This window comes from Gekko japonicus, unplaced genomic scaffold, assembly GCF_001447785.1.
Source record: "Gekko japonicus isolate JY-2015 unplaced genomic scaffold, Gekko_japonicus_V1.1 scaffold853, whole genome shotgun sequence".
In the NCBI taxonomy this organism is placed as follows: Eukaryota; Metazoa; Chordata; class Lepidosauria; order Squamata; family Gekkonidae; genus Gekko; species Gekko japonicus.
Window position 1 is genome coordinate 257,337 of NW_015164210.1, and position 14,920 is coordinate 272,256.

The following is a 14,920-nucleotide window of genomic DNA, read 5'->3' on the forward strand; positions in this document are numbered from 1 at the left end:
TCTTCTTCTTCTTCTTCTTCATCATTGTTTTATTGTTTTTTAACTTTTTAAAATTTTTATTTTAATATAAACAACAACTCACATACAACACACAATGTGTTAAGCAGTCTGAGTGCAGTGAAAAAATAACAATAATACAAAGTCAAGCTAAAATATTTCATTCATTTCATTTCATTTATTAGATTTATATCCTGCCCTCCCCCGTAGGGCTCAGGGCGGCTTACATAGTAAAAGATCTTACCATAGTAAAACATCAATTTAAATTACATTTAAAACAGGTTATACAGTTTAAAAACAATAAATACAATACATTAAAGTGCTCAACAATCTCAGCGCCGGAGCCTCGGCCAATGCACTATAACATTGGGTACAAACTATTCGACACAATAAAATATCAATAGTAGCAACATTTTTAAATAAGTCTCGATTGCAGGCTATGAAATTCAAGACTGGATACCAAAAGGTAAAGTTAAATGGAGGGTGATGGAGTCGGATTGTGTTGAGATACCTGATCGAGGACCTTCTCCATCGTTATATAGTCCCCAAGAGTCCTGTACCAAGCTTTCAGAGAAGGGAGAGCAGGTTTCTGTTTTGTTGTTTTTAATGTTTTATTGCCAAATGGCTGTGTAAGACGCCCTGAGCCTGCTTCAGCGGGGACGGCGAGATATAAAGCGAATAAATAAATAAATAACAAACTGCAGTCAAGCCGCCAAACTAGAGCAAAATCTCTTTATGTGGAAGCTACCTAGCTCCATTACGTAACAACAGTTTCCATCCACTCATTGGAACAGAGACTGTTAAACATACAATTGGACTGAGCCTGTAACAGGGTTGACTGTTCATCTGTTGTTTTCCTGCCCTTTCATAATTTGCCCCAACTTCCACATTTCGTTTAGAGAGAAAAATATATAGGGAAAATAAGTCATCCAGTTCTCTCCTCTCATGTGATTTTCAGTTGTCTTGAAGAATCGCACGTGACCCTGGGAAACATATTTTTAGATGCTGCTAAATGGAGCGCACTTTCCCTCTTCCCTTGCTGCTGGCCATCTCCTTTCCCCTTCAGTTTCTCGGGAAGGATGGGAGAAATGCAGATAGACGACAACATCTATTTCCAGTTGTGAAATCTACAGTAACTAAGGACAGAGCTCTGTTCTGAATGGAGAGGTGGGAGTTTATAATGAAGATGGCCCTCAGGGTAACGATGGTCATTGGAATTAAGACCATAAACAATACACAGCTCGGATTTGTCTGCTGTCGCACAAAGGTTTGTGAGGCTGACACTCCACAGACCTTTCTGTCATGGCCTAAAACGTATCTCCCCCTCCCTCCCCCGACCCCATTTTATGTGCAGTCAGTATCCAGTGTGAAGCAGAAATCTGAAGAACTCACAATCCAGCACACTGGTTTTGTGGTATTTTGATTGATGCTCATGAAAAGGTATTACAGGACTTTTGTTCTAGATTTTTCCCAATCTGGCAACCTGTAACTACCTTGAATAGTCCATCTTTTGGGTTACCTGTCCCTGGCAAATCAATGTCCCGAATTTGTCCCTGTTTTCTCTTTTGGGATTGCCTTTTTGAAAAATACACAAAAATACACATTACGATGCACTGCTTCTGTTTTATCCTCACCCCCACCCGATATCAACTCCAAACAAAATGCTGAATGTGTTTAAGTCACAGCTATTTCATAGTGAGTCTAACCAACATTCTGTTCTTAAGTTTTTAAACTTTCAAGTAAATGGCTGTGATCTGTCTACAAAGAAACCTGCTTTAGTAGCCAGTACAAGATCAATTTTGATTGATTGATTGGTTTAACTTAATTTATATCCCACCTTTCTCCTCAATGGGGAACCAAAACGACTGATAACATTCTCTTCTCCATTTTTTTCTTTACAACCATCCTATAAGGTAGGTTAGGCTGAGAGTGTGTGACTGGCCCAAGGCCACCCAGCAAGCGTCCATGGCAGAGTGGGGATTCAAACCTGGCTGCTTTAGTAGCCAGTACAAGATCAATTTTGATTGATTGATTGATTGGTTTAACTTAATTTATATCCCACCTTTCTCCTCAATGGGGAACCAAAACGACTTATATCATTCTCTTCTCCATTTTTTTCTTTACAACCATCCTATAAGGTAGGTTAGGCTGAGAGTGTGTGACTGGCCCAAGGCCACCCAGCAAGCGTCCATGGCAGAGTGGGGATTCAAACCTGGGTCTCCCAGATCCTAATCCCACACTCTAGCCCAGTGCTCCCCAGCCTTTCTGAGCCTGTGGGCATCTTTAGAATTCTGATACAACATGGTGCGCACAGCTACAAAATGGCTGCCCCAGCTTACCTTCAGTCACCCAGTGAAGATTCTTGTGCTGTGGTGGCAGCTGCTGCCAAGCCAATCAAATCTCCAGCGCTCAATCAGAAACCTTGCTGAGCAGAAGTCCGACCTGGCCCCGTCCACTTTCTAAAAACCCTTGGTGGGCACTCTGTTGGGGACCCCTGCTCTAGCTGGTAGAACACACTGGCTGTTATTGCAGAATAAATAACTGTGGCCTGCAGAGGACAGAGAAGAGAGAGGATTTCTCCACTACCCCCCCCCCATAAAGAACTTGACTTTGGTTGGGACATTTCCTTTTCCGCAGTTTTATGCTGCAATCTGAGAACGCAGAGAGATGCCATCTGCAATGCAACACCTTAGCCTAGATGGAGACATGTTTTCCAAATATTCATTCATTTAAAACATTTTTATCTCCCGCACCCTACGGGAGTTCTTCAGGCCCTATCTGGAGACTGGCAACCTTAAAATCATCTGTCTTCCTTCTTAGGTTGAATCCCGTGGTGTGGCATTTTGTGACACTTGTATACTGGGTTTACAAAACGTGTAATTTTTATAACAGTTCAAAGTCAACATGAGCTGACCTCTTCAACAGATTTGCAGAGTCTTGAGCTGGTCTTGAGATTGACTGAAGAAATACCCAGATTCTCCGCTCCCTTTTTCCAAACTACTTTCCAATTTATTTATTTTTTAAGACAGATCCTATCCTGCCTTTCTAGGAGGACCCAAACATCTGCCATATCATGTCAAGGGCCAGTTCTCCTTGTGTGCCAGTTAACGGAGGGAAAAAGATGGCGTGAGTCAGAGCACAAGACTGGCAAAACCCGTTGTGATGTCACCAAGTTCAGTGAAACGATAAGGTGTGTCATCCTAATGTGTCATCCAGGAAGCCAATAAAAATAACCCGATTTCCCCAAAAATTCCAACTTGCACCAACCAGTTCAGCAGCTGGTTCACTCACACCAGTAACTTATCATGTGAGCTGTTTGCCGATGTGAGAGAAACCTGTCTGATGTTCATCAGATATGCTGGTGTTTTACATAGTGACAGCGGCCACACTCACACCAGTAACTTATCATGTGAGCGGTTTGCTGATGTGAGAGAAACCTATCTGATGTTCATCAGATACGCTGGTGTTTTACATAGTGACAGCGGCTAGAATTATCTACGCAGCAAAATGGAAATTGTACATCTGCTCAAGCTTAGAAGAATGGGAAAATAAATTTGTGATTATGCAGCAATGGCAAAATTAACAACCTATTTGAGAAACAGATCAATTACGAAATTTGAGGAGAGACAAAGTGTATATTATGCAAGCAGGAGACAAATTTAAAACAGTTCAAAAATTGTGTATCAATGTATCGCAATGCAGAAGCAGAATGAGAACAAGTTTTGAATATAAATGTATAAGGAAGTGTATTTTGAGCAGAAACATCTTTTATTTTCTTATGATGAGATATATAATAGACGTTCATTTGTACTTTGATATATTACCTATCTGCTAAAAGTTATAGCAAGTAAAAAAAAAGTTATAGCAAGTATATAGAAATGGCGAAATATGTAATACTGAATATGTAGTAATGATGAAACTAATAATGTAGTTGCAAAATAGATTGGTTATGAAATTTGAAATTTAAAATGTTAAATATAAAAATACCCCAACAGAAGTAAAGACCATTGCATTTTAGAGATAATGTCTCAAAAATGGTAATGAAGGGGATGTTGGGAAGAAAAATTTTCTGTTTTATACATGCTGTAATATATCATTATCCTTGATATATACAATTGTCGTATAATCCCTCTTTTCCTTTTTGTATCCCCTCTATACTATTAGTTTGTTTTCTAAATATATATATACACACACACACACACACACACACATACACACACACACCAAAAAAGACACACTGATGTTTAGTTTGTTTTCTAAAATTATATATATATTTTAAATGGGGGGGGGGCGCTTGAACAGGCTGCGGACTTGATTTATTTATTTAATTCATTTATACCCCACTGAACTGCAGGCTGGAAGGTTGGTAGTTCAGCACCGTAGTGCCGCATGACGCTCCCGTCTCTGGTTCCAGCTCCTGCCAACCTAGCAGTTCGAAAACAAGAAATTGCAAGTAGATAAATAGGCACCACTTCAGTGGGCAGGTAACAGTGTTCCGTGCGTCTCAGCGTTTAGGTCATGCCAGACACATGACCACGGACATGTCTTTGGACAGCGCTGGCTCTTCGGCTTGGAAACGGAGATGAGCACCGCAACCCTAGAGTCGGATTGGACTGGCTTTCGAGCAAGGGAAATGTTACGTTTTACCTTACTCCCCGATGGGAACCCAAAGTGACTTACATCATTCTCCTCTCTTCCATTTTGTTCTCACAACAGCCCTGTGAGGTAGGTTAGGCTGAGAGTGTGTGACTGACTCAGGGCCGCTCAGCCAGCTTCCATGGCACACCTGGGGATTGGCACCTGGGTTTCCCAGGTACTAGTCATGCACTCTTAACCATTACACTACACTGGCTCTCACTTCAAGGGTTAAGCAGCCTTCCTGACTGACTGTGTGCCCCAGTTCATGTTTCCTCAGCACCATATTAGCATCACGAGAAAAACTCAACTTTGGGGACACTGATGTTCTCTTCCCAGAGTATAATATGGCCCTCAAATCCAGGACAGACATGTGGCAGAAGAACTGGACTGGAGATTGTAGCTAGCATGTAAACCAGTGGCCCCAGGGTGTTTTTTTTTAAAGCTGGTAGTCATTGGTAGAAGAGACTGGAAAATGTACTTGGAGGAGGCTTGAGGCCCACTTTTAGGTGCAAAGTTAGGAAGCAGTCTTCTAGAGGGAACAGGATTGTGGCTGATTTCGCACTAGAGCTGCCTCAATGTTGCGCCGCTGTTTGCCCCGATACTATTGGTCAATTTCACACCCGAAGCTGCGGGGCTGCATTTTGACTCGCGGCTTCGCCCGATTTCCCCCACAGTTTCGTAATCCTGTTTTTTGAGGATCACGAAACTGCGGAGGAAATCGGGCGAAGTCGCAGGTCAAATGCAGCCCCGCAGCTTCAGGTGTGAAATTGACCAATAGTATCGGGGCAAATGGCGGTGCAACATCGAGGCAGCTCTAGTGTGAAATCAGCCTGAGTGTCTCTAGGAAAGATCTATACCAGTGAGACTCAGTGGCTCAGCTGCATGTGGCTCTTTAACGTGCCACCAGGGGCGGGGCTGAGGCTCAGTGGAAGAGCCTCTGCTTTGCATGCAGAAGGTCCTGGGTTCGATCCCCACCATCTCCAGTTGAAAAAGGACGAGGCAGCAGGTGATGTGAAAGCCCTCTGCCTGAGACCCTGGAGAGCTGTTACCGGTCTTGAGTAGATCATGTTGACTTTGGTGGAGTTCCAGTGGTCTGATTCAGTATAAGGCAGCTTCATGTGTGTGTTCATCACGGGTGGCTGTTCTGAGCACCATCCCCCAATGTGGCACCTGCCTCATTTTCAGGAAAGTGGTTAAGGCTTGGTGCATGGCTGCCACCTCGAAACAGCTACTGTTGGCAGAATGCCTCCCTGAGGTGCAAGCCTCTTGCCAGGCATGGAAGTCAATGGGGCTCTTTTGGTCCGTCACAGCAAACATGGTTTTCCATGAGCCACGGACTGTGTACCACTGATTTACACTGACCAACCAGGGATGGCAAAAAGGATGGATGCCTTGTACTGAAAACAAGAATGAACAGAGGAACTGATGGAACAGCATACCTATTTAGCAAGATTTTCCCTGGTCTGATCTTGATTCTGGACTCGTGCTTTGCTGCCAAACACGGAGAAGGCAAGCACTGGGGGGTGGGGGGATTCTGCTTCCAGTGCAAATGCATAAGCAACCCGTGCTCACTAAGGCATCCTGGTGTGCTTACTTCTAAATTCTTTGATGTGTACTCAAGCAGTGAACAACGTGAATGCAGATACACTGAACTGCTGTTTTGGAGATTTGCCCGAAGGGTGGCTTTCTGCAAGCCTCCCAGCCACCTCTGTGCAACCCAAATTTTAGATATAACTCAGAGTGGGAGCCCAACCTAGCCAGATTGAAATGGTTGGGATGCGGGGACAAAATTCTCAGCAACATGCACCCCTTGTAGAGCATTGAACTCATTTACACCCCACCCCTGTGTATCTGCATTGCCTAGGGTTGCCAGCTCTGGGCTGGGAAATACCTGGAGATTTGGGGGGTGGAGCCTGGGGAGGGGCCTCACTGGGGATCACGCCCTCCAAAGCAGCCATTTTCTCCAGGGGGGCTGTTTCCACTCATCTGGATAGCCATTGTAACTCCCGGAGGCCTCCAGGCCCCACCTGGAGGTTGGCAACCTCTTCATGGGAACAGCTAATGCCTGAATTATTTCTATTTAGATTGTTCCCCTTCTCCCTGGATTCAGAAGGGGTGGGGCCAGCCATGCCTCTTAGCCCCCATCTAGGGTTGCCAACCTCCAAGTGGTGGCTGGAGATCTCCTGGGATTACGACTGATCTCCAGGCCACAGAGATCAGTTCTGTTAAGTCAGCTGCTTAACAAAGGAGTCAGAAAGTGACTCAGCAAAAGATTCAGCTTTATTCAGCAGTTCCTAACTCAACTCCAACAGATCAACTCGAATAGCCAGAACAGCTTTAGCATGGAAGCTGTTCTTCTTTTAAACTCTCCCGGCTAATATAGCCACGCCCTATTTTACAATACCAACCTATGATTGTGTACGGATAAGGACCAATCACAAGTGTTCCCTCTCATGGAACTGGATGTTGGTGATTGGTGGTCTCTTCCTGGGCTACCAATAGTAATTGAGGGATTAAGATCCTAACCCAGGATGAAGCTGGCACATTGAATACACCACAAGTTCCCCTGGAGAAAATGGCCACTTTGGAAGATTGACCCTATGGCATTATCCCCCTCACTGAGATCCCTCCCCTTCCGAGACCCCACCGTCCCTAGGCCCCACTCCCAAGCCACGCCCCAAATCTCCAGGAATTCCCCATCGTGGAGCTGGCAACCCTGCCCCCACCCGTGTGAATGGCTAGGCGAGTGAAAGCCCGGTGCCCTGTGGTTGGTGGCCAAAAAGAGAGAGCAGGAAACAGAACAAAGGCTGAGAATGAAGGGAGGAAATGGGGGGGGAGAGACTGAGAGACGGGTGCCTGTGCAGAGGGCCCGTGGGGGCGGGGAAGAGGAAAAGAAGGGGTAACACACAATGTTCCCTCTAAGCTGTGGAGCCCTGTGAGCAAAACTTCTACTTTGTGAGGTACTGGCATTAAAGTTGCGAGCAAGTGATTTGGCTCCTGCATAAATTAGTTTGCTCTGGAGCCATCCTTCCTGAGCTGAGACAAAAAGGTGTGAGCTGAGGGCTAAAAAACTGTGAGCTAGCTCACACTAACTCATCTTAGAGGGAACATTGGTAACACAGTAAGATGAAGGGCGTGATCTTTAAATGGGGGTGCAGACAGATGAAAGAGGCCGAGGGCAAGGATTAGGGAACTGTGGGGGGGAAAAAAAAGCGGGGGGGAGGGTTAAGGGAATTGGGGGGGGGGGGGCAGAGAGGAAAGGTGGGGGCTTACAGATTTGGGGGGGGGGAGAGAGAGAAGTGCAGGCTGTGGGGCTCCGAGAGCAAAGGGCGTTTTCAAAGCCCTGCCCCTCAAACGGTAGCCAAAACAGCGAATGTACGACCCATGCGGTCCTCTCCAGTGAGCAACAATGCAGAATCGGGAGGCGAGAGCTGGCTGGATGCAAACACAAATGATTTGACTGTACCCCGAGCGCGGCCCGCCCCTGCTCCGGTCGGTGGTGGTGGGGATGTTTTGGGGGGAGACGGAGGGGGCAGGGCTGGCGGAGGAGGGTCAATTTTGCGGCGGCGGCGGCGGGAGGGGGAGGAGGAGCTGGCGGCGCCTGCAGCCGGGCATGCCTCCCCGCTCCTCGCGCACAATGCATGCAAGCGCGCCGCACGGCTGGAGCTGGGGCGGCCTCCTTGCCTTCTGCCCGGCGGCGGCGGCTCCTGCTCCTTAGCCGGGGGCGAGAAGGCGTGGGGGCGATCGGCGCATGGCGCTGCAGGGGGGAAGGAGAACCGCTCCGGAGGTAAGTTTCCTGTCTGGCCTGCCCCTCTTGCATGCGGCGGCGCGGAGCACAGAGGTTCCCCCCGTCGGGGCTGCTTTGCTGAAGAGGGGGTGGTGGTGGAGGGGCTGCTTCCCCAAAATGACGTTCTCCAGGCGGCGAGAAGCGCTCCTTCATTCATTCACTTCCCGGCGCCGGGGGCTGCCCGGCGGGGCTTCCTTCCCGAAAGCACCGAAGCAGAAAGGCAAAACTTTCTCCAGCCGACCTGGAAAGCAAAAATAAAGAGAGGACGATCTGGCCTCAAGTCCTGGGGAAAGGGGGCGGCTTCTGCACCCGGGAACTGGTGTTTTCCCCGTCCCAAAACGTATACATCCAGCCAGTCAATTTAAAAGATTTAAAGCAAAAATCAGGAAGCTGAGGTTTGTTCTAGCTTGGTTGCTCCTGCGTGTGTGCGCGTAGATACGTGTTGTATTCGGGGGTGACTGGATCCCCACGCTTTTGGGGCGCTTGCTTTGGCACGAATTTCTTTTTTTAAAGGAGCAACAAAAAGGTCGTCTGTGGGCTGGCGCGGAACAGAACCCGCAGCGGCTTGTGTTTTATTAAACTCACACCCCCCCCCCCGCGCCAGCAGATGGTCCCGGCAGAAAGAAGTTCCCGGCTGTTACTTGCAAGTTGACTTGTAACGCAGGAGCCTGACACGGATCGTGCGGGCGCGTGGGAAGGCTTTCCTGGGACCAGAGGACGGCTGTGTAAAGCATTCTCACGGAAGCACATGGCTGCTTCTTACAAAAGCGAACGCCAGCCCTGACGGCCCAACTCCTGGGACTGTGCCCGCTGACTTTTAAAAAACCAGATTCTTCCATAAGCTGTTTAAGAAGAGGGAGAGGGAAATTTGACTGAAAAGCCGTGAAACCTCGGAGTGTAATTGGACACTGCGAAATCCATGTTTCTTTCAACTGGGCACGGTTTCAAATCCTGCTGCCTACTGCAGTCTGTACAGTGGTTATTGTGTCGCTTTAGTCAATTCGAGGTAGCCGGTTGCTCTTAAAATTCCTGTCTTACTGAAATAGCCAGCGAAGACTGGCTCTGATCTATATACTGTGTCAGTGCTTATTTCGTTTGAAGGTGCACTGTGTTGAAGAGAGCATTCTCCAAGGTAAGTGTGTGTAGGATTACAGCCTGAGTCATTGGCATCTAGCATTTGCTCCCCGGTTTTACCAAACCCCCGCTGGGACAGAACTTCCCCTCTACATCGCATGCCACTTTCACTTTGATTGTCGGATTTTATGGCAGTGTCCAGACTGCATGCTGCTTTCACTTCCTTTGATCTCTTGGTTTTATGGTCCCCGTCTGCATAGATTTATGGCCGTTTTATGGCCATTCAGGAGTGACTCTGCAGTCAGTATGGGCAGCCTTGGCCCGATGTATTAGAATGGTTTTGAGCTGTGTTTTTTTTGTTCCAGTTTGGTAAAACAGTGGAGCAAATGCTAGGTGCAAATTGGGCCTTAGGGTTAAATCTGTTTCCGTTGTGGCAGTTCTGATATCAAGCAGGCTTGCAAGCTATGCAAAGGCAGGGAAGGTTTACAAAAGGCAATTCTTCCATTCCATTTAGGCCTTGAAGAGCTTATTCTCCAGTTTGTGTAAGTGGGCGGTGTTGTGAAAACATTGAGGGCTAGGAACTTGTAGACTCATTTGCAAGGTTGGCCCAAACTCTCTTTCCTTGCCTCCAAAATAGATTTGTCTGCCACACAACTTGTATAATCAAGCTGAATACAGCCTAACAAATATGGGTCATTTTATGTGTGTAGTATGAATTCCATTTATGCTGGATGCTAGGGTTGTTGCCAACTGGCTGGAGGAAAAAAGTCCTGCCCCTTTAACAGAGGCTTAATGGGGTATTATTTATCAGGTGACGCCGTTTCCCTCCATGCCCTGAAGGCTTTCCACTGTCCTCTTCTACACATTACGGCTGTATTAAAGTGATAGGACATTTTCCTCCAGGCCAGTTGGCAACTGAAAGGTGGCTCACCAGTGGCTTGGCCGTCCTGTTTTTGCTGGCTGCCCAGGACTACAAAAATATGGGGCTGTTGAGCACCTGCTACATCACAGTACATGGCTGATATGGGCTGTTTTGGGGCTGGAGGGTCACACTGCTGTTAAAGCCTATGCCACACCCTCATCTTCAGAACTGATTCCAGAGATTTCCCCTCCCCCCCTGTTTGCAGTGAAAGTTATGCTAACTGGCTTGACCCTCCAACCAAAGCAGAGCTCAGTTCCCATTTCGGTGGGAGATCTTAAGTGTGCGCTTGAAATTCTTGCGCCGAAATTGGTGGGATGGGAATGTGCTTAGATTGGGCTGTGTGTTTAATATTCAATAGTTTGTTGGCTAATTGAGTTGTGTTTTTATTCCTGGACTTTCGGTGCCATCCTAAGCAGAGTTACCCCGTCTAGGTCCAGTGAAGTCCGCAGGCTTAGAAGGGCGTGACTCTGCTTAGGACGGCACTGCCGATTTCCCACACTGCACCCCACCCCCAGAGAAAGCTGGTCCTCACGGTGTCCCACTGAATTCATGCAATCTGACACGCCCTGTTGAATTCAGTGGGTCTTAAGTGTGCCTAATTAGAACCTGTATTTTATTTTATTTGCAGTAGTAATTAACAGTTAAAACATCACTGAAAATATCTATGGGATCAGTGAGGGTAAATAAACTGCCTACTGTGACAGTAATGTGTGTAACTGTTGTTGACTAACAGTGGCTCAATATTGGTGCCCTTTGTGAAGACACAATCTGTTGGCTAATTAATTATTTTTAAGTGGATGTCGTAGCAGACATTGTTGCGGCTGATAAGGTCTTGCATTGTATATAACAGGAGGGCCATATGATCTCTCTCTCCACTAGGAGTATCTTTGGGCTCAATCCTTTGGGAAGCTACCCTGCTCACATTTCAAATACAGCACTCTTCCACCTCTCTCATCCAATCCAGCAGGGCTTGCACATGAAAATTTCCCAGAAGATTGTGCATATTGTGATACTGGTGGATTGGTTCCTTTACAAAATCTCTTTTTCAGTTTTTTAAAAATAAATCAGACTGGTTGGGTATAGCCACAGAAGATCCTCCGCCGGGCGGTTAAAAGTTCCAAAATGTCTCTGGATTCTGTTTTCTACAAGATGTGAGCTTTAGAATAAAATTGAGACGGGTGTGTGTGTAAAAATGTAACTGGCACATCCGTTCCATTCTACCCATTGATTAATCTGTATTTGAAAAATCAGCATAAATATACGTCTTATATATGGATTTCATTAGACTGTCAGTTCTGCAATAGCTATAATGGCATGATTTTGCGGATCTGGCACAAAGGTGCTGCCAGTTACAATGCGACTTGGCCGTGAAAAGTAGCTTTAACGCTCGCAATCTGCAGTGAGCAATCAGTAACTGAAATCGTCAGTATAGAAAATGAGTCATTTTCATATGGCCTCCGGGTGATTCGTAGCAGATGAAATGAAGAACAATACAAAAAAGATTCTGGAGAAACAAAAGATATTCGCAATATCCAGGTCACTAGGTAAAAGCGACCAAATGTATAGACAGCAGTGGTTATGAGTCGTCAGACAACGGAACCTCTGTGTACAGAGGCAGTGTATCCTCAAGGGTCAGATTCCAGGGACAGACGACAGGGGATGGACATTATTTTCATACATGGCTAATGTGTGCCCAGAGGCAGCTAGCAGTGGGGAATTAAAATAGAGAGCCAGTGAGGTGTAGTGCTTAGTTTTGACTAGGACCTGGCATAAAATCCTCACTCACCTGTGCATATCACTAGGTGCCCTTGGGCCACTCAGTCTAACCTCCCTTACAGGGTTGTTGTGAAGATAAAGTAGGAAAGCAGAACTTCTTCCTCCCAATATGAAGGGTGGAATTAAAATGTGGGATAACTAGATAAGGTGGAACTATCAGGTCCAGAATGGCAGCTTGTGTGTTTCTTTGATGGACGAATAGCTCCCAATCTGTATTGGGAAGAAAACGGAAAAAGATGTGTGTAGTTTCCTTATCCTTTCCAGCCAGATAAAAGAGTTGCACATGTGGCTATTAGAAATAAGACGCAATCAGAATATTACATTGCCACTATAATCCTAAAAATGCTATTTGGGGGAATAAGGCCAATTGCAGTAGATATGAGCAGACCAATTTAGGATGGTTCTCTGCATCTACTAAACACAAATGACATGAGTCAGAAGAGAGTCAGCTAAGAGCATCCCTGGCCTCTTGGTGATAATTTTAGCAGGTCTTAAATAAAACACAGGCTGCCCTGACCTGGATGGCCCAGGGCAGCCCAATCAAGTCAGGTCTAGGAAGCTAAGCAGGGTCGGTCCTGGTTAGTGCTTGGAGGGGAGACCACCAAGGAAGTCCAAGGTTGCTACTCAGAGGCAGGCAATGGCTAAAACCACCTCTGAACGTCTCTGGCCTCGAAAAACCTACAGGGTTGATGGTGACTTTGACAGCACTTTCCACCACCAAAAAAGCTGATTGGAGCGTAGTGATGACCAACAGGTAAGTTAACAGTGGAGCTTCCTGGCTTTAATCCTGGGTGAAATAATGGGACTTAAATCAGCAGAAGTCTTAAGAACCAAAATGTAGCTCAACATAGTATTGGTTTGTAAAAGCTTGTTTGTTGTGTGATTTTGTAATCAAATGATAAGTTGCATGTGTGAGTAGACAACCTCTTCTCTTCAGTGGAGTCATTTCACACAGTCAGCCCTGAACCATCAAGGAAATTTGTAAGAGTCCAGTAGCACCTTACAGACTAAGAAAATTTGTGGTAGGGTATGAGCTTTCGTTAATCATTGCTCACTTCTTCAGATACCAATGACTCACAAAAGCTCATACCCTACCACAAATTTTCTTAGTCTGTCAGGTGCTACTGGACTCTTACTCTTTTCTTTTCTTTTGTTTTTTTGAAGCCCCCGGAGGGGATTTTTTATTATTTTGACTCTTACTCTTTTCTACTGCTACAGACAGACTAACATGGCTACCCATCTTGAGGGAAATGTGTATGTGTGAACCAGCTCATAGTTTTACAGAAAGCAGGTTTCAGTGGGGGAAAGTATTTGATAAGAGATCATTGTGAACGTAATACTTTTCCCTACGTGCTTCACGGAAATGGTCTACTGTCTACAGGATGAGTGGAAGACAAAAGCTAAGGTCACCCAGTGAATAAATGACTGAATTGGAATTAGAACTGTGGGATTCCAGGCTCATACAGTTACTCTGTGAGTTTACTCATTTACTGAGTTGAGAAATTCCTGGTTCAGATCTCACCTCACTCATGAACTCACTGGCTGGCCTTAGCAAACGGCATCATTTTAACTTCATTTCCTCATTTGTAATGCAAGAGGTAATAATATTGGCCTGCCTGAAAGTTAGGGTTGCCAGGTTGGTCTGAAATGCCGGCAGGGGGATGGGGGAGACATTCCGGGAGCAGGAAGTGATGTTGCACAAAGTGCCTACATCACCCAGCAGTGACGTAGGCACGTCAGGGGGTGATGCTCTGGTTTTTGGGCAAAACTCTATGGTAAAATCAGCCTCAGACCATAGAGCTTTGCCCAAAAACCAGAGCATTGCCTCCCAACATCACTAACGGGCCTACGACACTTTCGGGTGATGTAGGCACGTCACATTTATTTCCAGTGATGTAGCTTTGGGAGGGGGGGGTTCCTCCCACTGGCCAGCTGGCCGGTGGTGGTAGGAGCCAAAAAACCCCGGGTAATCCCCTGCCCCCAAGTGGGGAACAGCAACTGTACTTACAGAGTCATTGGTATGAATGCTGAAGTAACATATGTTAGCACAGCTAAAGGCATTTAGGAATGTTACTCAAGTTGATAACCTGACTTGGAAGACTTGCTGCACCCTTATGTAAATATACGTTGTTCCCGGTTGCTACATAGTGCTTTGACTGGGATGGTATTCATTGAAAGGCTGGAAGTAAACACCAACGGTTAACAGTAGATCAGTTTGGCAAAGCATAAAGTTCTGTTGGCATTTCAGCAACACAGGGACCCTGATGCAAATGTTCTGGAGTAAACAGGTGCAGCATTTTTTCTCCCTCTCCCAATATACTAAAACATGAGGGTGTCCAATGAAGCTGATGGGCAGTAGATACAGGACAGGCAAAAGGAATTACTTCTTTACACAGAGAGACATTAAGATGTAGAATTCACTGCCAGGGGATATAGTCATGGCCAATGTTCCCTCTAAGCTGTGGGGTCTTGTGAGCAAAAATTCTACTTGTTGAGCTACTGGCATTAAAGTTGTGAGCGAGCAATATGGCTACTGCATAAATTAGCTTGCTCTGGAGCCATCTTTCCTGAGCTAAGACAAAAAATGTGTGAGCCGGAGGCTGAAAATCTGTGAGCTAGCTCACATTTACTCAGCTTAGAGGGAACACTGGTCATGGCCACAGGAATAAACAGCTTTAAAAGGGGATTAGATTCATGGAGGATAGGTCTAGCAGTGGCTAGTAGCC

The 14,920-nt window shown here is 46.1% G+C and overlaps 1 protein-coding gene across 1 annotated transcript in view; it reads left to right on the top strand.

Moving 5' to 3' along the window:
* The first annotated feature begins 8,019 nt into the window (after positions 1 to 8,019).
* The window catches only part of LOC107108051 (tyrosine-protein kinase SgK223), a 95,877-nt gene continuing 88,976 nt past the window's right edge, over positions 8,020 to 14,920 (top strand). The window contains exons 1-2 of the mRNA XM_015408435.1: positions 8,020 to 8,422; positions 12,879 to 12,948. Coding sequence (XP_015263921.1) covers positions 8,020 to 8,422; positions 12,879 to 12,948 — 473 coding nt within the window. The remainder of the gene's footprint in view (positions 8,423 to 12,878; positions 12,949 to 14,920) is intronic.